This window comes from Odontesthes bonariensis, chromosome 20, assembly GCF_027942865.1.
Source record: "Odontesthes bonariensis isolate fOdoBon6 chromosome 20, fOdoBon6.hap1, whole genome shotgun sequence".
NCBI lineage: Eukaryota > Metazoa > Chordata > Actinopteri > Atheriniformes > Atherinopsidae > Odontesthes > Odontesthes bonariensis.
In genome coordinates, this window is record NC_134525.1 from 10,028,620 (window position 1) to 10,056,542 (window position 27,923).

General features: G+C 40.8%; 1 protein-coding gene across 1 annotated transcript; it reads right to left on the bottom strand.

The window, feature by feature from the left end:
• Positions 1-67: 67 nt before the first annotated feature.
• On the bottom strand, positions 68-27,839 carry cdh19 (cadherin 19, type 2). Its single transcript, XM_075452337.1, has 12 exons — positions 27,687-27,839; positions 19,077-19,441; positions 18,650-18,944; positions 17,119-17,238; positions 14,528-14,695; positions 12,592-12,782; positions 10,105-10,358; positions 8,775-8,911; positions 5,770-5,891; positions 5,297-5,414; positions 3,294-3,545; positions 68-970 (listed from the first exon to the last, which is right to left on the bottom strand). Exons 2-12 carry the CDS (start codon positions 19,362-19,364, stop codon positions 459-461), a joined length of 2,457 nt encoding a protein of 818 aa, XP_075308452.1. The 5' UTR covers positions 19,365-19,441; positions 27,687-27,839; the 3' UTR covers positions 68-458.
• Between the last annotated feature and the right edge of the window lie 84 nt (positions 27,840-27,923).

The window sequence follows — 27,923 nt, forward strand, 5'->3', positions numbered from 1 at the left end:
ACTTAAGTTAAAAGTGTTCCATATTAGCAGTTCTTAACAGAAAACACAGAAAAATGGACAAAAAGCCCAGAGTTTTAAAGGGTTAATATGTAAAAGATGGATTACATGATTTTTCAACATAAAACTTGTATAATTTAAGTTATATTACAGTTTTACACAGAATAAAATAAAAAAACATGGCTGCAGTCACTGCTTAGATGCACTTGATTTTATCTTTAGAGGGATGGTTTGCTCATCGGTCATTGTACGTAGAACCATAAGGAAGTTACAGTCTATAAAGTATAATAAAGCCTGAACATGTTGAAAAGTAGCTGGCCCAGTATGTTTAAAGGTAAAGATAAACATTTAGAAGGCAGGCTGTCCCCAAATGTTCTTGGTTAATGGATACTGGACGTGCTTTGTCCTGCTCCGTTGAGCAGAAACCATCAGAAAAACCCCACTTAGACTGCAAGATGTCTTCAGAAGATCGTGTCCTCCTCTTCTCCCCCCTGCCAAGGCGTGAGTCTTACTAAATATGGTCTGGGATTACAAACAGGTTGGTCGGGTTCAATTTCCAAAGTGCAGGAGTCCAATGAGCTCAGAGACCCTGTGGGAGACCCCGACCCCTCGTATGCGTAAGTTCGAAGGCAGTCGAACGGTGCAACATAAGGATCCTGATCAGCTTCTGCCAGTCTGTCCAGAATAAACTGCCCGAAGACCTCGTCCTCCGGCCCAATGAGGTGCGACTCCCGCAGCGACATCCTTATGCTGGCCCGGACGTCCTCCCTCCGCAGCCTTCTCCGGGGGTGGGGGCGCAGCGGGACGGCGGGCCTGCAGAAATCCAGGCCCACCCCCCCGGCTCCCGCTTCCCCGTAATAAAGAACCTTCTGTGATATGGTCTCTGGCAGCTCCAGCTCCTTCACCTCCACCTCCAGCCCCTCCTGCTGCTTCCGCCTGTGTCTCCTCACCATCAGCATCAGAACTGACAGCACTGCAGACACGACACGGCGGGGGATCGTTACAGTTAAACACCAGGGCATGAGCTCGGTGAAGAGAAAAACCCCAACACACGGCACCTGATGGAGCATCCATGTCAAATGTACAAGTGTACTGAAAACAATAGCAGCCGGATTAGTTTTTCTGTAACTTCTCATGGTTACAACAATCAAAATGAGGGATACGAGGCAATAAATTCAGTTTTTTTTTGTATTTTTCATCTGCTCCATGTGGCACAGAGCACTAAAAGATCATTTTTTGTTGTGCTGCACTTTCACGGGCTGTTGTTCTCAGTGTTAGCATTGCAGGTTTCGTCATTAATCTTTCATGTGATGGGCACGGGGAGCACACAAAGCAGCTGAGGTCATAATAAAGCTCTTCACTATGCAAACCCATCAGCGTCCCAGGATGGTATTGATACTGATGTACTGCAACCAATACGCTCATTACCTGCCGCCGCCGCTCTGCAAGCTTTCAGCGTTGCAACGTTGTGTGTTAAAAGCACGCTGGTGAGTTTTTAAAAAGGGAGATTCAAATGAAAGTGCAAATTTGTTAATGAAAAACCCAGCTGTTTAGCAAATGCTCGTATACTTGCCAAAGTGCTGCCAGGTGGGAGTGCCTTAGCTCACATACGCTGAAAAAAGAACGACTTTTTATCAACAACTTTTCAGCAAAATGACCGTTGCATTGATTTGTTCTACGGCTCAAAACACAAAAACAAGCTCGTGCCGTTTGGTCCACTGCTTACGTTGTCGGCAACGGAGACCATATTGTGATTATTGTTTTTTTTTTCTTTTTTTTCTTTTAGAGCCTTATTTGGCGTTTCCTTTCCTTATCTATGTTCCTGCAGAAGTGAACACAGGAGACCTGGAAACATTGGACCCAGTCCAAACATGTTGGCTCGTTTATGGCTACATACAACACTGTAAATAATCTTAGTGTTTCCAAGCTGAAGCGCTGGTTAAGCTAATGAGACCATTAGTGTTGACTGGATGACCACAGGCTACAGTTATATAAGAGAGGGAGTACTGTAGCTGTATTCTTTTACATTCCCAAAATTAAACCTCTGCACCTGCCTGTTACAATAAATTGACTATTTAAACACTAATAGTTTTCCAACATGATTTAAATTCAAATTTAAATGTGTTTCTCTAAAAGATTTCATTTGCATCATTAGTGTAAGCGTCTTTGGAAACTACAGTGCATGAACATACATCTCTCCGGCTGTCCTCACTCCGGTTTAAAAGCTAACTACATTTACATTAAGGCCCCTGAAAAGCACTAATCTTATTTTCCCACAAGTCTTTCTTGTCAATTATGCTGGTTTCTGTAGCCAAAACGAGATCATTTGTCATCCTGCAGTAAGGTTTCCATCGACATCACCTTAAATCTGAAGTAGCACAACTTCTGGATAGTTTCTGTTACTTTTGGACTAATTTTTCCTAGAATGCATCTATTGTCTGAGGTTGTCCAGCCTGCTGTATCTCTGACTATTCAACTTGTTCACAACAGTTAAAGATTCATAATGACATGAACAGACCTTCTACAAATCGATTTAAACCATATGTGTCAAACTCAAGGCCCGCGGGCCAAATATGGCCCGCCACGTCATTTTATGTGGCCCCTGAGAGCCTAAACGGTCTGATTGTCTAAGAATAAATAAGTCAAATACGTGCAGTGACCAAAAACTACGACCAAAAAAAGTGACGGCATCCCGCCACTGGACTGTAATGTTTCCAAAAAGCTAGCTTTGTTTGATATTTCAAGTTTTGATCAAAGTAAATGTCATAACTTGTGTTTGATGTTATTTTTCTTTATCCACTTGGACAGTTTGATTGTTGATTGATGGAGTGATGTGGGTTTCATAACCTGACAAATTAAAAGGATTTATGATATAATAACAGAGCAACAAGCAAACATATTTTTTTTTTACATCTATGCAAATATATATGTAATATTTGTAACTTGAATAAGTAATAAATTAAGAGTTATTTAACATTAAGGAGTAGTTACATTTAATTTGCATTGCATTTAATTACATTTATAAGTTACATCTGGCCCTTTGAGGGCAACGATTATCTGATGTGGCCCTCGGTTAAAATGAGTTGGACACCCCTGATTTAAACCCTCTTCTGGATATCTTAATAATAAAGTTGGCTATATTTTTGCCTTTTAGGGTTCTACATGTAGATATCCTCATTTATGTAACTAAGCTACAGTAGATACATAGATGACTTTAAAGCCAGATTAAGACCATCAGAAGACCAAAGTCACTTTAAAGTGGGACTGAGATGCATAAAAGGACGATGCTTGCTTACCTATGAGTGTGACCGGGCAGACCAGAATCCATAACAAGGTCTGCATGCTGACCCCCATAGACAGAGCAAAGGCCTCCACCCCTCCTGTGGGACAGTGGCCAGCAGGCTGACAGCTGCAGACACTGATGGTCAATGTGCTGGTGCTGGAGAGCGCCGGAGAGCCGCTGTCTGCCACCACCACAGGCAGGAGGTACTGGGTTCGATCCCTCCGGGTGAAGGTGCTCCTGCGGGCCACGATGCCAGCCGTGTTGTCTAAAAGTCGAATCAAGAGTGAGAGGTTCCCCTTTCAGTGGGCTGGGTGCTTGAAAATGGAGAACAGACGAGCTGACACACTGATCCAAGTTCGCTGAATGACCACAAACCTTGAAAATCAACGTACGGAAGTAAATTAGACTACATTAAAGCGCTAAAAAATAACTTTTCTGAGGTCAAGCAAGCCTTGTGAAATATGAAAATGTTTCTTCTTAAATCCTTTCCTTGTTGATTCATCATTAATTTCCTCGTTGTTGACTGGACTGGTCTGCTTGCCTGGCTAACCACCCACATACTGCACCGGCATACAATTAATTGGAACACATTTAATATATTTAAAATGCTCGATCCTCTTTTTACAATGCAGTTTTCCACATTCTTTATAAACTTAAAATCAGTCGACTGCCTTCTGACTGCTGCAGCAAACACTGAGAGGCTGTTGGCTCCAAAAACAACCTGCTCATCCCAAAAAAGCTCCAAAAACCTGAAAGCTTACACGTATTTTTGTATGTAAACATAAAACTATCCCCCACCCCCACTTTTCCTCTTCAGTATTTGTACAAGCTGTGGTTTAGCTGCTGCTCACTGTTGTTACTGCAGCCACCAAATGCAAATCTTATTTTATGTACCCATTTTTGCCCCACAGCCTGAAGCCTCTAACAGGAAAAATCCGTAGTTTTCAGGATGACATTTCTTGTTGCAAGAAGAAGAAGAATACAGATTTAATTTGTGCCGAGGGTTATCCTTCAGTGAGTTCACTGCCCTTTAATAATTTCAACAGTATCTGTTGAAAGGTAAGAAACTATAACAGCAATTATGCACATTCGAACAGTTTTTATATATATATATAATTCACTACTTTTCTTTCCCCTCAATTCTGAGTCCTATTTCAAAGTGTACTGTTCCTTTACAGTGATAGTTTAGAGATATTTTGGGGAACATTTTCATTTGCTGCTTAGTTGCAGCCAGCATCTGGTTAACAAAGTTTAGCAAAGAGGCCTGCAGCGTCTCTAATGCCTTGTTTCAATCTTGTAATTATACGACTATACCACCTAGTATTCAGTACGCAAGTAAATGTATTTCTTTATGGACAGCTGGGAACTTGGGAGGGAGGCTACCTATCCGTTGGTGCCTCGCTAACGTGAATCTAGATGTAATAGAATTTGTTGCCACTTGGGGGCAGTCTCACAAATATGTGGAACAATCTGAGCTGTGGGCTGCTCTTGGTTGTTAGTGCTGTTGTTGTTCATTCAGCTTTGCTTTGCTGTGGAAAAGACGGAGGTGGAAGTGGACAAAGATCTGCTTTGTGATGGAATGAAATTAAGTGTTGAATATATAGTGATGCAGACTGATATCCTCATGAAGGTTAAAAATGTCTCTTAATCTTTGAGGAATCAACAGCATCTTCATGAAGTTATGCTGCCCTCCCAAGAAATAGTAGGAAGATGTTGTTCATACTTTTTGCTAGTTTAGCTAGTTGTTAGCTGTACATGCTGTAACTCTTGCTGATAAGTATTGATGAAGCCTATTGGAAAAGAGTTGCAACATCCTCAAGAACCTCAAGAAAGTCCAGTTGCTCTCATTTAGCAATAAGATAAAACATGACCTGGATGACTGAGAATTTTCTTATAAATTTTGACCGTAAAGCAAATGAATGAATTTGTTATTTTATGTTATTTGTTAAGTTATTGTGGCTTGATCAGAACTAGTGTCTGAGACCGTCTGTGGATTTTTGTGAAAATGAATGCAACCTTGATTATCTCTGATAGTAAAGTTGGGATTGATGTGCTTCTCAGGGACCATAGAGAAGTAGAAGTGGTGTCCCTCCACAGGGTCATCTGGATCAACAGCACTGACAAGCTGAATAAGCTGAGAGACAGAAGCACAGATAAAATGGGATAAATATGACAACAACAAATGGTAATGTTGGTTTCCTTGTGACTCAGCAAGCTTATGCGTTTCCCATCCTCGAGAAAAATAAATATATAAATAAGTAGAAACTTTACTTTAGCAGCTGTCAGTGTTATGAATGAGCCTAGGTATAATAATGTACAAAAATAAAACCATGTAGATTCTTTTTTTTGTTTAAAAGAATACACAGAAAAACAGAGATGTTGTGGTGTAATAAACTATGACACAGAATAGGAACATTTACAGACAACATTCTTATTTCCACACGGCTTTAAAGTAAATCACGCACATCAGTACATCATAATATACATACTTCTCCCGCCTGCGTGCCCTCACAGATATATGGGTGGTAATCTCTTGCAAGCCTTGGCACGTTGTCGTTTATGTCCAGCACTTTGATGAACACCACCACAGAGGAGGATAAATGGTTCTGCGCTGCAGGGGTGAAGATAGACATTTGCTGGAGTCCGCTGGGTGCATGTTTCACAGATGCTTTGTAAAAGCTGTGTCAAAATGACTCTTAAGACTGATGAATGTTTTGTACTCCTGCATCACGACGGTGCGACAGAAAAGAATCAATTAAACACAGAATATCCTACATTGAATATCCTATTGATTTAGAGCGTGTGCCTCACTCAAGACTACTTTTTATAACCAGAGATGGAAAATATTAAGCATACTACATTTATTTAAACAGAGTACAAGTACTTACCAAGTACCAATATGAGTACTAATCAAGGCCATTACAGTTAGGGATATACCGATACTGGTATCGGGCCGATACTATTCTGATATACTCGTACTCGTTAAAGTTAACCGATACCAATTTATTGCATGAAGACCGCGATCAGAGGGTGGCTTGTCATTTTTGTTGTATTTTTTTTAAATTGGCGGCTGGGGGAGATGTCGAGCTAATCTGGAACAGTCAGTGGGGTTACATGGCACTGAAAGGATCGGATTATTGTCTACATTACAATAAGACTGAGTTATTAAATTCGTGTAGACACCTTAATCTGACAAGAAATTGGATCGGATTACTCGCGATCGGATTAAGACCCCGAGATAACTCGGTTGATAGTCGCACTAAACCTGCTTGTAGACGGTGAATTAGACTTTGCGTACTGCGCATGCTCGAGATTTTTTCCCGGGATCGTGACCCGGAAGTCGGAAGAGACGATATTACTGTTGTTGTCGCCGTCAGAAAGAAACAAACAACGCGATGGAGAATGCTCCGTTGTGCATCTCGTTTGTGCAACAAGCAGCTCATCACAGACCAAATGTAGAGGGACGTAGCTTCATCTTGCTCTTCATTCGCCATCTTTCTCCAATGCCTGAGTTTTTTGTTGTTGTTGGTGGTGAAGAGGTCAACAGGAAGTGGCTCTATTAGCAACAGTTGAAATGGGTACAGCGCCACCTATCATACCGGGGTATGACATGCTTTGTGCCTCTGATCCGATTCATTCACCGCCATATATCCAAGGATAATTACCCTCGCTCAAATAAGGAGCAACTCAGTCTGATTGTAATTTAGACAATAATCCGATCCTTTCAGTGTCATGTAACCCGACTGAGTGGTTAGGCTAGTGAGACCAAAACCTGTCTTCCAATTCATTGCATTTTTGTGGTAGAAGTATCGGTATCGGTACTCAGATCCAAGTATCGGTATCGTATCGGTTTGGAAAAAAGTGGTATCGCTGCATCTCTAGTTACAGTTCTTAAAATTAAACACATTTTATTTTCTTTAGGCATATTCAACCCAAATACAACTGCACTTTGTACATTTTAGTCGTTGTTTTAATATTTTAACTTTCACAAACATATTGCAGGAAAATTAAGCTCCGGTCACACTGGTATCGGTTCTGTAGCATTAATGAATACTGAGTACGAGTACACGCACATGGTATCGATATTGGTGTCGGTGCATCCCGAAAATATGGTTGAATACTTAAAAAAGCTGAAATGATTCCGCTATTTTAGTATAAATGCAATGAGGAAGCAGCTGAAAATTGAATTTGTAAAAAGATAATAGTTAATAATCAATTACATTTTGTAAAGCACTTTTCATTTCATACGGAATCTCAAAGTGCTATGCTGATGGTGGCAGACTACTGGATTGTAGCCACAGCTGCCCTGGGGCACACTGACAGAGGCGAGGCTGCCATGCACCGGCGCCATCGGCCCCTCCGACCACCACCAGCAGGTGGTCAACCTAACATGCATGATTTTTTGGACAGTGGGAGGAAGCCGGAGTACCCGGAGAGAACCCACGCATACACAGGGAGAACATGCAAACTCCACACAGAAAGGCCCCAGCTGGGTGTTGAACCTGGAACCTTCTTGCTGTGAGGCAACAGTGCTAACCACTCAAATACAGTTTAGTTCTGAACAAAATGAACATGGAGGATGACTACAGGATGAGTCTGTACAATACTTTTTGGCATTGCTGGACCGGATATTGGCGTACAGGTGTACAGTGCGGAAGATTTCATATAAAAAGACCTTTTTTAAGATTATTACTTCAAAGAAAGAAGCCCCGAGGGCTGAAACGTTGATTTATAAAGCGAAATACACGTGGAACACCAAAGCGGGACTTTCTTTTTTTTTTTTACCCATTTCCAGTACAATCCTCGGTGAGCTCCACTTTTCCCATTATGTAAGAACACTTTCACGACCATTTTAAAGGAGAACAATTATGCCAATTTCCAGCCCTGTCATTTTATTCTGGGGCTCATCTCAAGAAGTTTTGCATGATACTAATTTACTTTTCACTGGCCTGTCAGGCAGCCCTTTTTCCACCACCTGAAACAAGCCATCTAGCTTTAGCTTTCTCCTTAAAGCCATACAAAAAGCCTAAAGGCTACCTTTTTTCTTCCTGAAAATTGTGTTTTGCCTGCAAGTATCACATAAATCTCTGAAGTGGAAGTGTTGAAGCAAGAGATGGGCTATAGCAAACTTACCAAGTAAAAAAAAAAGAAGATAAATATATATATTATTTATGATTGGAAATGGAAGCTCGAATAGGATCTGTAATAAGAGCGTGAGCTTTCTCTGTAAAAGCTCATAACTTGATGATTACATGACATACAGTTGATTTAGTCATTAATTTGCAAACCGTCCTTTGTTATAGGCACACCGTATATGAGGGAAACACAAGAAAATAGAGAATAAAGTTAGAAACTTCAAAGTTAACCTGCAGTATTTGATTCAGTGTCTTAGCAGTGAGTCACCTGAACAAATCGTATATCAGCACATTGCTGCAACATGCAGGGATCCAACATGAGTGAGGATAAATGTGCCACATCAAGAAATTCCCCTTACTTGTTTCTCGGGCTTCGACAGTCACATTGTGCCAATCGGTAGTCTCTCGGTCCAAAGCTTTCGCGATGGCTATGGTTCCATTGTTTGGGTCTATTTTGAAAGCTTTTGTGGCATCGCTCCTTTTGTCAATTGAGTATCTAGAAGAAGATTCACGGAGAGGCACATTTAGCAGGCAAGGTTGTTTTCTGGGCAAACAAAACACTGTGACACCACGGGGAGATTAATTGGGCAAACTGCTCCTTTTTTTTTTTAAAGCTGTTGACAGATATCCAACAAAGCCAGTACATACACAAGCCACTGTGACAAAGGGACCCAGTAGGGAAGTGGAACCGCACACAGATGGCAGGGTTTTGGTTGCATTTACAGTCGGTTTAATTGAATAGTATTTTCTGATAAGACCGCAAACATATTCTGTCTCTCGTGAGGAAATGCCACCTAAAACCAAGGTTAAAGGGACTTAATAAGACAGTCCACACGGCGTTGCATTCGTGCCTTTGTCTTGATTGTGAGCCACAAATGAGGCCCCACAATCCTTCAATGTAAGAAATGATCTTTGAAAAACCTCAAACCACCCAGGCCGGATTGTTGCAGAGGTCTTTGACTTCATCATAGCTTTAACACTTAAGTGATTATAGCACCACAGTGAATTAGGGTAACAGAGTAATGAATCATTTCCATGAGCTACTTTGCTGATAACAACATGGGAAATAAGCCAATTTGACCACAGCAAACTTAATTATATTTACTAGAACTGTGGAAACCCCTAAAATGTCAGACTGAATTTATTAATCAATGAGACACTGTCACCAGAGGGACAGTAATAGACGCTACGCTGAGGATGATATGCAGCACCTGCCACTCTTAAGCTCTGCTGAGATGGACTACAGGCACCAGTCTCCTCTGCAACGTGCCTCACTTGCAAATGACTGCAAATCTCTATTCCATATGCCACCTCGTATGGTGCTTTATTACATTCCCACGTCCCAGCGACGTCTCTTTGTGATAATACCACGGCAATAGATAGAAAAGCCTGTGAGGTATAAAAAAAAAAAAAAAAGAATGTCATGATTTATTCAGGAGGGCTCATTTCCCACTAAAGTAATATGAGATAAATATGACCATGTACAGGGTATCCAGAGATCAAGGGTAAAAATTGATGCACCAAGCCAGTAACACTATTTGAAATGGAATGATTTTTCACCCTGTGGAGGAAGCTGTTTCAGGATTCTGTGCCCACGCCTGCTTGGGTGTCTACCTCGTCATTATTATGCCGGTTGTTGGATGCTGGGTGTCAGATGCCATTCTTCCCTGTTTAGACGGCTCACTTTACCTGATGGGATTGTTGACTCTGTCAGTATCTCTGGCGCCGACGCCGCCAACCACTGTTCCCACGGCCAGATTCTCGGGAACTTTCCACTCGTAGACCGGTGACAGGAAGACGGGCGGCTCGTCCACATCCTCCACAACAATCTTGAGTGTCGTCCTGTCCCTGAACTCATCCAGAGCCAGAAAGCGAGTGTCAACGTGGTCGTTGAACGCCTCTGCAGCAGCGACGTAGCGCCTCTTGGACTCATAGTCCAGAGGCTGTGCAGGAAAGAAATCGTCATTAAAGAAGTAACAAACTCTGTGTCACTTGTAGCAGCTGATTGTTCCACATAAAGCCAGAGGACTTCCAGCTGTGAGCCATGTGGTGGTTTGATTAACATCATGATCCTAGTAATAAGAAAACAGCATGCAAACCGTTAGTTTCCCAGTTTTACAGAGGAACTGTATTCAGTTGTGTCTTTGAAGACTTTCCAGAAATATTTGACGTTGCATTCCCACATCCTGGCAGCGTCTCTTGTTGCTAAACGTTGAAATTGCTACCGAATATCTAAAAGAATTGCATTTAATTGGTTGAGCTTGGGCTCAACGTGCCATCCAGCGTTTAAATACTGTTTGATTTGCAGCCTTCTAATCCCGAACGTTGCAAGATTAGTGCTGACATCAGCTGTTTATCGGGATATCTTACAAAGAAAGAAGTGTTATAGCTGGGCGGCTCACCTCCCCCAGTCCTTTCAGTTCAGTGTGAATGTGAGAAACTGCACTAATTTTCAAATATATGCTGCTTTTTGCCAGCCCTGTTCATAGCATTATGGCAGTTTCACCCAAGGATCATGATGTGTGCGGTAGATCTTGTGTCGGTAGATCGACAAAGAAGCCATTCACTCTCCTCTGTATAGAAAGCAGGACTCGACTCTCCTTTTTGCCTGCATAGCTTCCAATCTTTCTCATGCAGCACCACACAAAGTTTACCTTTAGACTGATTTTTACAAAGCTGACACCCAATTGGAGCGGAGCCAAATTCTTCCAACAGTGTGGAAGTGAACTGCTCCCTTTTCCCAAAGAGCACAAGGATTGAAGAGTAATCGTTTCATTTATGAGCAACAACAGGTGGGACATGGCGTCTTATGGACGGGGAACAAAAACTCAGGGATGGACCATTGGATAACTGAAATTGGCTTGGTTGGCTTACACAAATTCTACTATTACCCGGGAACTAGCTACGTAGCTTTTGTGCCGATGACTTTGACAACTTTCCAATTTCCTCAGAGGATCTGGGGCTCTCCTGGCATAACTTAAGTGATATTATGGTATCATCTTGTCATTTGAATAAATTCTGATCGGGAAGCTTTCCACACTTGCCTTGACACAGAACTGACTGCGTCATCGGCTCATCGGGATATAACTTTTGAAAAGTAATTATTTGCATGACCTGTCCCACGTTTTGGGCCCCTAACCGGAGTGTCTGTGCAACATGGGTGCAGATTTTCTGCTTGTTTCATAGCTTTGTGGTCTTTAAGGTTTCTTAGAAAAAGCTAACAGCTTTTCTCATTAATAAAAACTCCAGCATGTGTTCAGCTGTATGGTTTGTTGTTGTCTCGAATCGTCTCCATGACGTAGTTGCGCTGTACTGCTGTTACGCGCCAGGGGCCCAACATCCGTCTTCGGCGTTGGTTTTCTTGTCCGAGTTTTCTCGTAAGCGGCTTGCCAGCCAAGGCTAAAGAGCATCCATACCCTGGCTATCGGGTAGGGCAGTGGTTCCCAAACTTTTTGTGCCCACGGCACACCAAAGGACAAGTAAAAATCTCAAGGCACACCTATTGTGCAAAAATAGCCCTTATAACACATGTTATCACTCATATAATGTAAAATAGCTGTAAATGTGCATTATTATTAATGCCAAATAAAATGTGACAAAGACAACTATATTACTTATTAACGAAATATTTCAAAAATGAATTTGAAACTTTATCAAATTAGGCTTCATCAAAGCAGCAAAATTCATTTAACCCAGACAGGTCACAACATTAAAAATGAGGCAAAGGAAACTCGGCACAGAGAACTGTCAATGCAAGGAAGCTGCATTGTCCACGGTCCTAAACTACAAATTATCAATGCAACATTTCAGCAATCAGCATTGAAACGTGCCATTGTAAATATTTTGCCTACTTACAAATTAGTGAGATACATGCGTTAACAGCGAAATATGGGTTATTTTATACGAGGATTTTTTTTTTAAATAATTGTTTTTAGGTATAGAGTTTGCCTCTGTATTATGAAATGAGTGCATACAAAGTACTGATATAGTTATTATTTTTGTGTAGTTGTATATTGCAATAATAACGTATGGTTGTCACAAAATCCCACGGCACACCTGGACTTGCCTCACGGCACACAGTTTGGGAACCGCTGGGGTAGGGGATGCTGGATACACACTGGTACCCTTCAAACTTCCACGTTCAAAATTAGATATTGGTGCATGAGATGTATTCACCTTGGCCAGCAGAATCACTCCTTCCTGCGTGGCTGGATCTGTTTCGATGATAAAAGTGGAGTTTCCTTCTGGGTCATCCTCCAGACTGTACGTCATTCTGGCATTGATGCCAATGTCTCCGTCTTCTGCCATAATTCTGCCCACCGTGGTGCCCAAGGCTGCGTTTTCAGAGACGGCAAAGGTGTACAGATCTGCGGAAACGAGAGTGTTTTGACGCCTTTAGCCTGAGAAGTTGGAACACGATATCGAAAGGAATGCAAAAATCTGAGTGATGATAAAGTTTGAAGAAAAGCGACAAATAAAAAAAGTTTCTCCACCAAAACGGTGTTTACAGAACCTGAGAGTAAGTTTTTAATGGCTTGTATAGATAGTCTGCTGGTGTGTAAAGTGATAAGAAGGGAAAACATTGTGGCGGAGGGTCAATTTGTGTGAGTCGCAGATAAGTTGTGGCTACCCCACATAATCCCAGCCTAACTCTAATAAGAAGATGAGAAAATCTGATTGTGTCTTTGAGCAACTCCTTTTGGATGGCTGCCGTAACCGGGAGGAACTCAACAGGCAACCAGCTGCTTCTGGGAAGGAAAAAAAAAAAAAAAAAAAAAAACGCCTGCTGATAATAATTTGCGATTATGTGACAAAGCAGAGGCCACAGTTCAAAGTGAAGTGTGGTCATCCAATATTTATAGGGCCTTTTGACCGAACATGGAATCCACGGGATACACTGGCACCTGCAATGAATGTGAATGTGACATTAATAGTTAAAAGCTTCATCCTCGCTGTCTTACTCCCGCAGAATTGATTTCTTCCCACTGCTTTCGTTTAGCGGGGTTTATCGCTGAGAAGGCTGGGTTTGTTTCCAAAGGTCATGACAAATGTCCTTTCATGTGAGAATGATTAAATTCATCCAGCGTGTAGCACATGTACGCCAGCAGACGCAGATGAGCAGAGCATCCCCGTCTCCTCTCCCGTCTCTTTTGCTCTCGCTCTCGGTGCTCGACTTGTCTCCTTTTTCATTTTTGGCTGCCGGCTGAATAACACGACTCGCACAGTCGAATGCGGTCCTGGCAGCTCAAACCCAACCCCACTGAACCGGAGAAGCGTGATCAAATAAATACCTTGTAGGTATAATATTAAACGCGTCCTCCAAGTCTGAGACGCTTTGTGCTCTTTCATTGATTCCCAGAGAGTGCGGTTTTTGCTATGGGCAATGTGGGCGACCGCCCAGGGCGCACTCTATGCCACACATGAGCCCAACACAAACTGCTTCCAATCCAAATGAACTGTATTTCATTCCTAGAATTAACATAGAACCATATACCTTCATGTAATTAATTGGGTTATGTGAAAAATGTAAAAAAAAAAAAGAATCTGTGCAGTCATCAACGTGAATTTGTTTACGTCACGTGACTCCGGTTGATTGACGGGTGAACGGACGGTGATAATGGGAAAAGCAAAGGTAATAATGTGGAGTCATCATGGATCATCATCATGGTGAAAGACCAAAGAAGCCATCAGGTGCCCAGTTTAGAAAGAGAAGAAGAGGAGAAACGGGCAAAAGATAAAGGGAAGCAGATTTCTATGAGTGACGTAGGCTATAGGCTATTTGTTAGCCTCTTGCTAATATGTTGCCATTAGCCACGACTGTATGATTTTTAGTTTTGCTGAACTAGAATTAGAGGCATCATGTCATGCAACTAATTTCACCCATAGGCAACCTAGTTTGTGTTTGCAACACCACAAGAAGTCCTGACTGTGGATTATTTTTATTGTTATGAACTATATGCTAAATTAAATAACTTAAATAACTTCTAATATACATTGACATGGCATTTTGTAAGCTACATGTGGTATCTTTTTGTATCTTTTTGCATTTAAGATTATATATAATCGGGATGGTAAATCTAGCCAGGTCCGCTGCTGCATGGAAGTGACTCACGTTGATGGAATGTGGGTCCGTTGTCGTTGACGTCAGTCAGGCTGACGGTAACCGTGGTGGAGGAGGAGTAACCGCCGCTGAGGCCGAGCATATCCTTCACCTGCACCACCACCAGGTACTCCTCTCTGGCTTCACGGTCCATGTTGGGCCAAGATGTAACTATAAGCCCTGCAGGTGGGAAGGTGGACAAGGGGAGAGTTAGGACAACATCCTGTGTACCAGTGGGTGCTGACTTACGTGTGGAGTTTAACCACATGAATGTAAGGGATCTTTGAGAGTCCACCGACTTGATTTGGTAAAACTGCACTGCAGGAAACATCGAGTTTAATCAGCTTGAAATAAATGTTTCAGATGACTTGCTTGTTCCTTCTGGCTGTGGCCAACAGATCAGCCCAGCAAACACTGAAGTCGTCATTTCAACCACCTGTTCGTGTAATCTTAGTAAAATAATACTCACCGTTAAGAAGAGATTCAGAAACCAAGTATGCAGTCCTCTAACTGCTGCACAGTGGAAGCTTCTGACATGTTACTTGATACGGCTGCATGTCGTGCACAAATGTTTTTAGACATAAAAGATTTTAGTCCCATTTTTTTATCCAAATAAAATGCACGACAAGCAAATTAATTTGCCGATTGTTTTTTTTTTTTTTTAAAGAGAATATTAATAAAAAAAAAAATATTTAAGATGCAGAAAGGGAAAAAATAATCATGACGTTTATATAAATGTGGCCTGGTCTGAACATTAATTAAAGATTTTATGCCTCGTTTGTGTCTGCTCACTTAAATTTGACCAATAAAAGGTATTATATTATGTAATTATATTCTACCGTGTTTGTTTCTCCTCTAACGTTGCCAGCTTTGTTAATGGTGACTTATATGAGAAATATATGACAAACTTTTGAGGCAGAGAGTTTAAGAAATGTGGCACAAAGCAGCCGTAGTTTGTTTTTCAGGCTAAATTGATCTGAACAGTTGTCCAAGCTGGATATCCACAGTTTGTGGAGATGTTCAAGACTTTGAAGTAATCCAAACGGATAGATAGAAACACTAAATTTAGCCTTTCACCAAGTAAAACGGCCAAATGATGATTTTTATTCCTTTTCCCATGAATACCAAAGTGAAGTGAAATCTTCAGCCTTATCGTAACGTGTAGCAGTGGGGAGTCGGCTGTTGCTTACACCATGAAAACCAACAACGGGCTCCCTAAAAAGTCAAAATGTGATCTTTCACACGCTGCATCCATTTGCATTTAAATTATTTTTTTTTCTCCAATGTCAGTGGTGACCGCCTTCACAGTTCAGGGTCAACAATGTGTGTGGGAGGAGCTGTGACTGACCTCCACACAAGGAAACAGTGTGAGCGTTCAGTCGTGAGTTAACTTCTGCTAACTTTTGTTTAAAAAAAAAAACAAGGTTTGGAAATAAAGATGCCATGAAGTGGATTTCATTTTCAAAAGTTTGACCTGATAAAGACTGAAGGTTCAAGGTCTAAAGACGTGTCTTTTTTTTTGCGCTTCAGAAACATGAAGTGGGAATAATTTTCTATTCTTTATGTCAAACCCACACCGTCAGGTTCGAATGTTATGTGCTCAAGCTAATGTTCTAGTTGGGAAATTTGGATATTGCTCTGATGAAGTTAAACTGAACTTGTTTAGATCATATTGTACCTCACTGTATACGGCACACTTATGGTGCAATTATAAAAAAAAGCCAGCCTTCAGAGATTGAAGGTGGCTCAAAATGATGCATTAAGACTTTTATTAAAGAAGCCCAGATGGAGCAGTGCCAGTGAACTGTTTGTGTCTGCGAATGTCAGCTCTTTGATGGCTGTTTTAAGGAAGCTTATGTATAAATTTATTTGCTAAATGAGTCTAATAATAGAATTATCCTACTGTTGACTAACATTAAATATAGTGGAGTAAGATATACTTCTGTATATTGGAAACATTGGTACGATTGCCTTCTAAAAGATTAGGAGTGTTTTCATTATTATTATTATTAGTTTTTTTTATGAATGTTATTTTTATTTTTTTAAACATACGTTTATTGCACATTTTGTTCATTTACAAACGGTGAACAACATAGAACAAGAAGGTACATACAAGAAAAAAAAGCAACGATAATAATAGCAATAATAATTATTAAAATAAAATGAATAAATAAATAACTGGAAGAAGAAAAAAAATTATATATATAATAATAATAATAATATATTTTTTTAAAAAGACGTTTTTAACCACAAAACAAAATATCATTGCTTGTGTAAGAATCGTGGTGGTAAAGAGATAAATAAATGAAAAATATGTGAATAAATAAATGCGTATATCTATATATACACACACACATATACGTATATGTAAAGGTCTAAATGTGTATACTAAATCAAGATAGTATGAAAAGATGGATAAATCTTTAGTTCAGCTCTTCATTCCAGCCATCTACTTCAATGTCATTTTTCTCATGAATGTTATTTTTATGTACTTTTATAATTGATTGTTTTTCTATGTGATCTGGACTACGAGTCTTTAATAAAATCTATCTATCTATCTATAGAATTTAAGGAAGAAATTGCATAATCGAACGTGTATATACCCGTCTTTGGCTGCACAGAGAAGTAGGGCTCCCCCTGCAGGATGGAGTAGATGAGCTTCGCGTTGTTTCCAAACATGGGATCATCCGCATCTGTGGCTGTCACCTGGGCCACCGTGGTCCCTGTGGGGGTGGAGCGGATTGCACAGTGAGAGTACGCTCAGGCAGCAGTTCCAGTCGGCGGGGAAATAAAGTGATTATGCCACAGTCCCGCAGGGTCTGTCTGTCTGACTCAGGGGGGAGCGGTGGAAATGGAAAAGCAGAGAGAGTGAAGCTGAGGGAGGGTTAGAGGAGGGATGTTGACAAAAGGGGAGCTGCGATGGCCTTTCACAACTCAGTGCAGGTGTCCGTGACAACCTCTCCAGCCCTATAGCAACATCTCACTATCCACCTGCCCCTCGTTTTCTCTCCTTGATTCGGTTTTTGCTTCTCTATCTTTCACACTTGCTACCCTTTTCTCCGCTGACCACATCCTCGCCCTCACCTCTCCATCCACACAATCTCCCCCTCACGCCTCCTCTGTCTCTCATGGATTTACAGCAGCGTCTCTCTTATTTTCTGACGCCCTCACTCCAACCTTCTCCTCTCACTCTCAAAGTCAAATACATCATGATTTATTATGAGTGAGATATTATGCTGCAGGAGCAGATTACGTAGAAATTGAAATGGTAATGTTTGTGGTATGAAAGGGCAGTGGTTATAATGGCAATATTTAAGAGGTTTATCCATAAAGGCATCTGAGCTATAATGCAGAATCCAATACTTTTAACTTCCTGAATGGAGACAGATGACAGGCAATCATGACTTTTCATTCTCTGTCTTCAGTTTGGATTTAAAAAGATGTACTTTTTTTTATTTTGCAAGGCTGCATCAACGTCATCCCACCAGGCACCAAACAGATATGTCACCTGAGCTTTTTTTAAAGTGAAGGGTTGTTTAATTAAGTGCTGCTGTCCGGCGTGTTTCCCGCCTCTCGTCTAATCGTAGCTGGGATGGCCTCCAGCCCCTGCATGACTCTGAACAGGATTAAATGGGTGGGGGAAAAATAGATTGATGAATGATCCGAGAAACCTGAAATCATGCCCTGTACTTTAGTGAGAAGAGAGTTTGTAAAAACCAGTGTAGAACGTCCAAATCAGTGCCTATCGTTTGCCTTTGAAAAAGGCTAATTCCCACTTATAAACTGTAGGATTACTCCGAGATAAAATCCCAAGTGTTTAATAATTGTTCTATCCAGTTCCAAAGAGTAAACCCTGATTGGCTCATCGGTTTACTGTATGTTGTGATGAGGCTGATCCAATCTTACAGATCTTCCTTTTTTTTATCGCTTTAGCTGCAATAACCCTAGCGTGCCGTCATGTTTATCTGCCCCTAAAGACATTTATTTGCAGATTAGAACAGCACTACAAACAGCTTCCAGCTGACAGACGAACATGACTCGAGTTTGGGGGGAGTTTGTGAATTTGAATGGAATTGCATGCCTGTATTTTCAGCTGTTAGAAGGACTCCTTTGATTTGTTGCTTTCAAACATACCGATTGGACTCATTTCAGGGATGCTGGACACATAGGGCTCATTCTGGAACTGGGGGGCATTGTCATTGATATCCAGCACTTTGATGATGAACTCTGACTGGGGCTCCTCTGGTTCGTCAGTCCTCCTGTTTATAGCTTGGGCTTGAAGGACGTAGAAGGCCTTTTCCTCGCGGTCGAGCTTCTTCAGTGCTCGGATCTCACCAGAATACTCGTCTATCTCAAAAGCATCTCCAGCACCTTCTCCTGATAATATGTACTTGATGGAAAACTCGCCTCGGTCAGAGTCAGATTTCAGCTGCAGAAACAGGAGGAGGGGGCAGAAGAGCAGGTTTTTAAAAAGGTTTTTTTCCCCCAGGCAGCCAGATATGCATTTTCAAAGTAAAGCACCGAAACAAGGGCATGGCGGACATTCAATTTGAAGCTTTACCTGGCCAATAACACGAGGAGTGGGATCTTCCTCTGGGACAAACAGCTGTTTCCAGATCCAGCCTCTCTTCAGGCGACGGTGCAGAATGGTGGACCCCTGGGCCAATTGTTGGGCTTCCAGACCCTGAGTGGCTTTCGTATCGCTCAGCACCCCACCAGGAATCATAGAAAAGACTGTCACAACAGCCAAAACACTGGGGGTGCTCATTTTTACAGGCCATGCGTGCATTTCCTCTGCCCTTGCCATGGTCAGTGGACAGTTGATAGAGGTGTCACTGCTCCACTTCATTCACCGGCACAGTAATTCATGACCCTGGCAGCGCTGCATCCCATCTTGTTATGTGATTTCTTTGCATGTTTACAGCTCTGAAATAAAAGTTAACATTTCAATTAATGTCTGAGGTGAATCATTTCCAGCAGCGACTGCAAAATGAAATTGAAATCTGCGTTATTGTAGAAAGTGTTTCATTGCACAAAATTGCTGTATAGGCACAAAGTGGGGTAATATTCATAGTTCATTTAAATCTAATGAGATGCCTTGCATACTATTTACATACTAATGTCTCAAGAAATGCTCTAGAAAAACAGATATAATACAACTAGCAGTAAAATTGAACACTATTAAATTTGGTGAACTGTAGAAAAGGTAATTTTGAAGACTTGACTAAATCCTCTACTTGTACTGAAATATAACCACTGACCGATTATTATAAGGTTAGTTTAAAACCAATTGCTTATGGAAGGGGCAGGTGATGAACGACACACAGGCTGTGAAATGGGATTCGATCTCTATGGATTCTTGGAGTTGCATTAAATCCAGCGCACAACAACAAAGATATACAACAAACTGGGGAACAAAAGCCGGAGCTGAGATGCATATAAGATGCAAAAAAGAAAAACTCTTTGTCTGAGCCCTCCTTTTCTCCACTGGCAGCTGAGAACAGTCCTCTGTTTTGGATTCAGACAAGGCTCCGTATTGTGTTTCGTGGGGGGGATGCAGAGCCAGAACATCATTCCTTAAGCATGACACTGCACTCTGCAGCTGACTAATGAAGACTTCTAATTAGATCAATGTCTCCCCAGACATGGAAAACAGAGACACACATGCCTCTGACAAACTGTGAGTCAAGTCGATGCACCAATTATAATGTGCGGCGAGATCCGGGTCAAGAGGAGAAGGACAATGAAAGTCAGGACAGGCAGCAGAACTGTTTGGTGCTGGCATAAACAATGGTGTCCAAAAGATAGTGAACCTTCTAAATGTTTTAAATGTATTAAATCATGAATATAAACTAAAGCATTATCAACTAATCCAGTCCAATTTAATTACAAAATACAAAAACATAATAGGATCATTCAGTTAGTGCTTTCAGTGTCTGTTGTGGCCTCGTTGTGCAGAGATTAATGCAAATGAGCATTTTCAGTTACTGTTAATTAGTCCTGTGCATCAGATTGGACAACAAATGTGGGAGATATGTTAAGGACTGACATACGGCAAGCGCTTTTTTCACTTCTTGGTTGGGTTTCTGCATTGACATTACTTGGTTAGGATTAGAAAAGGATCGTGATTTTGTACTTTATTTACATTTTACTTCACATGCAGTTATTCTAATGACAATTTGAAGTTGTGCTTTCCTTGAACGTTGTTTTATGTTGTTTTGGGGGGTGGTTAAGGTTAAGATTTTGACCTGGTCATTGAAAAGAGTTGAGTAAAAGTGGTGTTGTTGCCTTGCTTCTGCGAAGATATGGTTTCTTGATTTCTGTATTGCGGCGTTTTCTTGGCTTCAAACATAATGTTTCTCATTTAAACCAGAAAACCTTTGATATCCCATGTTAAAGAGCCCTTCAACATTGGCAAGAGACCTGCTTAGAAGTAACTGTAGGCACTGTTGAGACGTTACGAACCATTGCACAGCTGCTCTTGGAGTGACCTTTGTTGGAGAACCATTCGTGAGGAGGGTAACCTTGTTGTTGAATTTCATCCATTTATATTCAGTTTCATCTGACTGTGGGTAGGCAAAATCCAGGCTGTGTTCGAAACCGCATACTACATACTACATACTACATACTTGCAAACTGCATACTTCCATTCTGCATACGGCATACTCATCGATTAGACAGTATGCAGAGCGTTTACCCACAATGCATTTCGCTCCTGCCCGAGCCGAAATCAGCCGACCTGAAGCTGATTTCGCTTAAGCTCTAAACTTTGTAAACTTGGACAACATTTGAAACATTTTTAGGCGAGAAAGTAGTCGTTTAGATCCCCAACATGTTGAAAATCTGACAAAGTACCGGCTATTTACAATTTTGTTCAGACGAATTCGGCGCTACTAAAGCTAGCCGCAGTGAGCAACGCACTTCCGGTTATTTTCACAAAATAAAATACCCGTTGCCTTTTATCATAGGGAAAGCCATTCGATACAATTGGTGCTTTTGTTTTGAAAACAGGAAGTGAACCTACTCTCGTTGTAGCTAGCTTGAAACTGACATTTTGACAGGAAATGACGATCGGCGACGTCACGTTACGTTGCATCTTGGGTAGTTTGAGTATGAGTAGTAACCTCATGATGCATACTCAACATTTCGGTGAATCTAGTATGCATCCGGGAACTTCTCGCTTACTCAAACTCGCTTACTAACTCAAAAAGTTAGTATGAGTAGTGGGAGTAGTAGGAGAAGTGTGCGGTTTCGAACACAGCCTTAGACTCTACAGTGTTCCAATACACTTCCATCAACATGGATCCCAGTTCTTTGAATAATAGGGCACCCATTCACACCAACTCTAAATTCACCTTCAAATTAGCCGCGAATCTCGGAGGTTAGCATACTTCTGTCACACTGATATATAATGTCAGATCATTTTCCTCGATAAATGAGTCAGTCTCATGAGTTAACTTTATCTTTTTCCAGCACTTGTGTAAAGATATCATAATGTTTTAGACCTTAGAGTTAGGGCAGTGTTTCTCAATTCCGGTCCTCGGGACCCACTGCCCTGCATGTTGTCGATGTTTCCCTCCTCCAGCACACCTGATTCAAATGAATGGCTCCTTATCAGGCCACTGCAGAGCTTGATGACGAGTTGATCATTTGAATCAGGTGTGCCGGAGGAGTGAAACATCGAAAACATGCAGGGCGGTGGGTCCCGAGAACCGGAAATTGTGAAACACTGGGTTAGGGTAAGGTCATATATGATATTATACCAACTTTTATAATCTTACATACATAACTTGCAAGATTTCATATCAATAAATCGTCGTTAGTCTGCTTGGATTAGAGCTATAATACTGTGTTGGGTGATCACTGTAAACATTATCTGAGGAGTTTCTCCTTTTAAGTAAGCTGATGGATGTATATTTCCTGGTGGTTTGGCTTGAAACGTGGGTCATTTTTTACTCTTGACTCGCAAAGTCGTTTTCTTGGAAAAGAAACAAAAATTGATCCTGGCCTGAGCACAACTTTATGCGGCCCTACAGTTAATCAGCAAACAATGCCTCAGCACTCTGCTGTTATTCAAGTTGAACAGTCACAGGAGCCATAACTCTAAACCAGTCTCATTGAGGTTACACTAACATTAGCACACAACACTTACACTCCCACCGGTGGATTCTTTAAACCAGAGTGCATCAGAGGAACGCAACTGTATGCATTTTATTCCACGGCCGGTCCCGGTGGAAATTTAAAAACACGCAGAATACAGCAGGAAGTTGTCTCAGCAGTTAGAGCAGCTGCAGTATTAATGCTTTAACGGCTCATAATGTTCATGTTTAATCTTGTGGAAGTAAATTAGCTGTCAAGGCCCATTTGTAATGAGCTGGTAAAATCAATTGCTAATGCAAGAGTTACCTCTTAATTCAGATTTCGATACAGAACACGAGTGCGTGTTTCTGTTTGTGCTTATATGTGTCTTTACACAGAGCATTCACATCCCCAAGGATTGTGGAGTGACACTCCAATTAGTGGCCAGTGAATCGTGAGCTGTTGTTGTCTTTCATGGGGCTGGCAAGCATGTGCCCAGACTGATCGCCTTGAGCCAAAACCTAGACAACAGACCTCAATGACGTTACTTTGAGCGGCTGCCAACATCCCGAAAGTTTGCCTCTATACACTCTTTAGGCATGTCGGTGCCTGAAATAGTGCGCAGGTCAACAGATGTTTAGGTGTCGACCTAATAAGTGATGTAATTGTGGGAAAACAATGGATATGCTCGGAAAAAAGAAAAGAAAAGCTGGAAATGGTGAATCGCGTAAAACCCATCCATGTTTGACACCTGTCTTTACAAAAAGACTTTGTTCATCTGATAATATCAGTTTAATAAAAGCCTTACATGTCACTTACGTGTAAAAAATTCTCAGAAAATGCTCAAAAAAGCAAAGGACCACTACACTCTGGTGCGTTTTCTCCTTCCAAGAGATATGCTCATTGTACATGACATGCAGTACATGCAGAGTGCCCTGTGGTTGACAGCCATTCATTACCTCTAATAGGCCTTCCTCCCATTTCCAACAGGCCTCCTGTAGCCTATATGTACAGAGCGCCGCTCTGCCACATGACAGAATGACAATGAGCTGCGGTCTCACCATGTTAAGCACTAGATGCGCTGAAACCGTCCCATCATTTTTCCATGTGGTGATGTCTTCTGGCTAATAAAACGTCGCTCTTTTGTAGGAATGGCTCCAGGATGCTATTAAAACGGGTCTAATGTGCCCGCGCAAATGTTGAAACGCAGCAATAAAGAAAAAGCAGCTTCCTGTTGACATTGTGGGTGAAACATCAATATCACTCCATAACTATTAAATAACTCAAAAGTGCATCGTCTGTGTTGTTTTCTATCAACACTCTTATTGCTTTGTCCGATAGTTGAAAAAGAAATGTTGATATATTTGAAATGGGTATAGCTCAAAAAAAGCTGAATCTAAATATAGATTCAGAGCTGTTTATTTGATTCTAGTTGTTTGTGATGCATCTACTAAGCCTCACTTCTTTAAGATCACGCCTCTTAGACTAAATGTCTTTAATTGGTCATTTGGGAGTCTTTCAGGGGATTTGCTGTTTACTGTTCAGCTCCGTAAAACAATAAGTCTGACATGCAGCTTACATCTCCTAATTCAGGGGCCTCAAATGAGACTCAAGGCTGCACTGGGACAACAGGGGAATGTCAAGCCATCGTGTACTTGTTTGTAAGTAATTTGTAAGATTTTATTATGAACACAAGAGGAAATTATTTCTGCTCTGCAAAATGTCACGAATTTCCTCTGACATTAATCATGTATGACACCACATCCTATTATTTGTCTTCTTTCTCTTCCAAAATAAAAAATTAAGTGACATTAGAACTAAAGAATAAAGGTGGATTTAAACTGAAGGCATTATTCTATGAACATATTGAAACAGTGAAAAAGGCAGTATTTAGGAGCTGAGGAGACCTATTCCTTTGATTTTTCTTTTTTAAAGTCAGCTGCCTTCCCATTTTTGCTTTATAGAAGTTTTAAACTGCTCAAACATTTGGAGCCTTATTTAGTTTAATTTACATTTCGTATCGCTCCAAACATTGTATAGTCTAACCTCGGTTTTAGAGATTAATCCTATCGAAAAAGTCTAACGAAAACCAAATGTAGGAAAACTGAAGCAATGTTTTCCATAAGAAATAATGCAAATCCAATGAATCTGTTCCAGACACCCAGAAATATGAACAAAAAATACATGTTATAGTTAACAACTATAGTTTTACATACCGAAACCAATGAGAAATCAATATAAATGAGTAATTAAATGGATTAATGAACATTTAACGTCATTATTACGAAATGTTTCAGATGAACGCGCTGGATGATGTCAGGAACGCATGGGATGTTTGGTGCATCATGCGATTCCATGACTTGAGTGGCGGACGAGTTTGGTACGACCATTTTCAAATGTACAAAAACCGAGTGGATGTACGTAAACAGGGACAAAATTTAGACGAAAAAAGTCGTCCAAAACTGAATCTTACGAAAAGTAGGGCAAACGAAAACTGAGGTTTGACTGTAACTTGTTACAGGACTGGTCTGCAAGCAAGAACGTCTACCTGGATGGTCCCTACTCTGCTCTTTAGCCCCCAGGGTTTGGTTTTGGCCCTGATCCATTTTGGGTAATCTTAGCTCCAGGGAAGGCAGCTGGTTTCTCGTTCTTCCATCTCTTTTCCTTTGAATGATATATTTTTAACTTTTTGTTCGTGCTGTGATGAACTGTGTTTAGGCTTCTGTCAGGTCTGTTTTTAATTTATTTAGTCCTTTTACTGTAAAGTTTTTACTGTAGATGCACATTTCTGGGTCTGCAACTACCCCAGAGCATCCGGGGATCCAACATATACCACAAGCCATGACTTTGGTTTCCAGCCCTGCACCACACTGTTTTGCTTTATGGTCGCTTGACATTTTGTAGGCTTTGATGGCGCCTTTGTGGCCTCGTCAACATGTCAACAAATTCACGGTACGGCTATGAATGTGCAGGGCTCATATGGAGATCTGTTTTTATGACCGTGATGGTGCTTCCCACAACTCTTAAGGGGAGGCAAAGAGCAAAGAATGTACCAAATTCTCTTGTGTAACTTGAAATAGTTATCTAATCAAATTCAAAAGTAAGCATGCTGTTTTTAATATTTTGTGGTAAGCATGTGTCGGAGTGACCTAATATAATAATACAATGTTGCCGTGTGATTCATTCTTTGTGAGCCACTGCCTTTCTTTCTGGTCTGCTGTTGCAAAGGATATACATGCACATTCTTCACAATAAAACAATAATAACATCTATTTATTCAAATTCAGAAGGTAATTGAATTTGATACACTGCAGGAAGTGTTAGGTGTGTAGCAACTGCACCTTTTAATCTAATACTTCTGTAATTCTGTCTGATATGTGGACCATGTCCTGGAGTGTTCAATATAAAGAAGTAATTTTGTTAATGGCTGGTTTCATGTCCAATATTACAGACTGACACAACTAACGTAAGAAGAGAAGCAGGTAGATTATTCTGCCTGGTGTCGGTTGTGTACAAAATGTTGTAAAAAGACAAATTAACCACTTTGTATTCGCCTCGTATTATTTCAACACCAATGTTGGCTTAAATACAACGGTTTTCACTTCAATGTGATTTGTTTTACATGGTGTGCTCCTTTGTTTATCCGACTTCGTAGCAAGCACTTCTCTGCCAGTTCCAACTGAACATTTTTAACTTACTTCAGAAAAATTCCAGAGGGGGAAAAAAAGGAAAAGTTCCAAATACCAATCAGAGATTATGGCAAATTACAGTGATTCCCATGGGAATGAATGGACAGCGTGCAGGTGAACACATTTGGTGCCCCATTACAGATTAGCAATAAGTAAGATCAATAACAATGAGAATTAGAATGTTTAAGAAAAGTAGAACCAAGCTGGACTATGTGTTGCACTAAATATTGTTAATTTCAGGGTTCTGGATTAAATCTTCTAAACATGGTGCCATCCTTTCATTGATTCTTCTTCTGATTATATACCATTATGACGTCAGGATCAGACTGAAACAACATGTAGAAGTTATTTAAATTTGATGTAAAAACTGTAAATGATACTGAACCAAAGTTAGATCGTCAGATAACTGACAGAAAAATCGATAATTTAATCTCAAAAGTCGGTTGTTGTGTCACATTTAGCCACTTTGATTACCAAATTTAATCATAATTCAATGTTGATTCAGTAAGTTCTTATTTTCTAATGGATTTATTTTAATCTTGGCCATATTGAAGTAGACTCTCAGCTGAGGAACAAGGCCAAATCAAATCTCCAAACTTTCTGAGCCCAACATTGTGCCACTGAAGCAGCTCTGAAGTTACAGTAAAACTTAACAGTAAAAGGTTGCATTGTTGTACCAGGGGAACCATGTAAGTCTTGTCCTGATTAGTAAGTATTAAAGGCTCTTTTATACTGCTGATACAGTATCAAACGCAGCTTAGAAATAAATTAGTCAGGGTCTCAACAAAATTATTCACAAACAATTTGATTTGATCTATGATTTACATGATTTGCCCGTTATTAAGGGACGGTGTCGCAGCTAAATATGGAGCTGTAGCAAAACAAACAGCAGGTATGTATTAACTTACACAGCTAATTATCTTCTGGTAGCAGTACTTTGGTGTCTTAATTCTTTGTTTTTGTGGTAAGGTTTTCTTATTTTTAAAAAAATCCTCCATCCTAACCACCTGCTCTATTTATGAACAAATTGCCAGGAGGTCGGTGTAGGCCTATTTTGTGCGGAAGAAGCATCAAATATTAGTTAAACGGCCATTTTATGTGAGCCAGCACAGAGCCTAAAGAGGCCAGAGTTAACAAAGAAATATCAGAACTACCATCAAGCCAGTTAACACATGATTGTAGTTTCAGATAGAAGATGTCGGCTGATAAAAATAACCGCAGCTATCTATAAAGAACCATAAGATTTAATGTGCTGATTGAGATATTCGGGTAACACAAAGAGAAAGAGAAATTATCTCTGCTTTTACACTATAAAAACGCCCCGTTGGTGTTTGTATTCCTCCATATCTCAGCTAGAAAATAAATAAAACTGAATTGAAGACACAGTCCATCACCACACCCACCTGTTCGTATCATTCTGCCGTCCTCCAAGCCACTTGCCACGAGCTGCCGCCAAGAGAGATGATTGCTGGATGTGAAGAAACACAATCTGCTTAACCAAATACCCTGGTACTGGAAAGCAATTCAGGCACCACAACAACGGAGGCGACTGCTCGTGGTTCTCACAATGAGTAATCCCCTCCTCTGACAACCTCCCCTTTTCTTCTTTTTCTTCTCCCCTTCTCTGTCCTCCTCAAACT

Coding starts and splice junctions, on each gene's coding strand:
- cdh19 (XM_075452337.1), bottom strand. CDS start 19,364: ATGAAGTGGAGCAGTGACACCTCTATCAACTGTCCACTGACCATGGCA. Junction 14,696..17,118: donor CTCTGTGCAGCCAAAGACGG/GTATATACACGT, acceptor TCCCACCTGCAG/GGCTTATAGTTACATCTTGG. Junction 12,783..14,527: donor CGGACCCACATTCCATCAAC/GTGAGTCACTTC, acceptor TCGTTTCCGCAG/ATCTGTACACCTTTGCCGTC.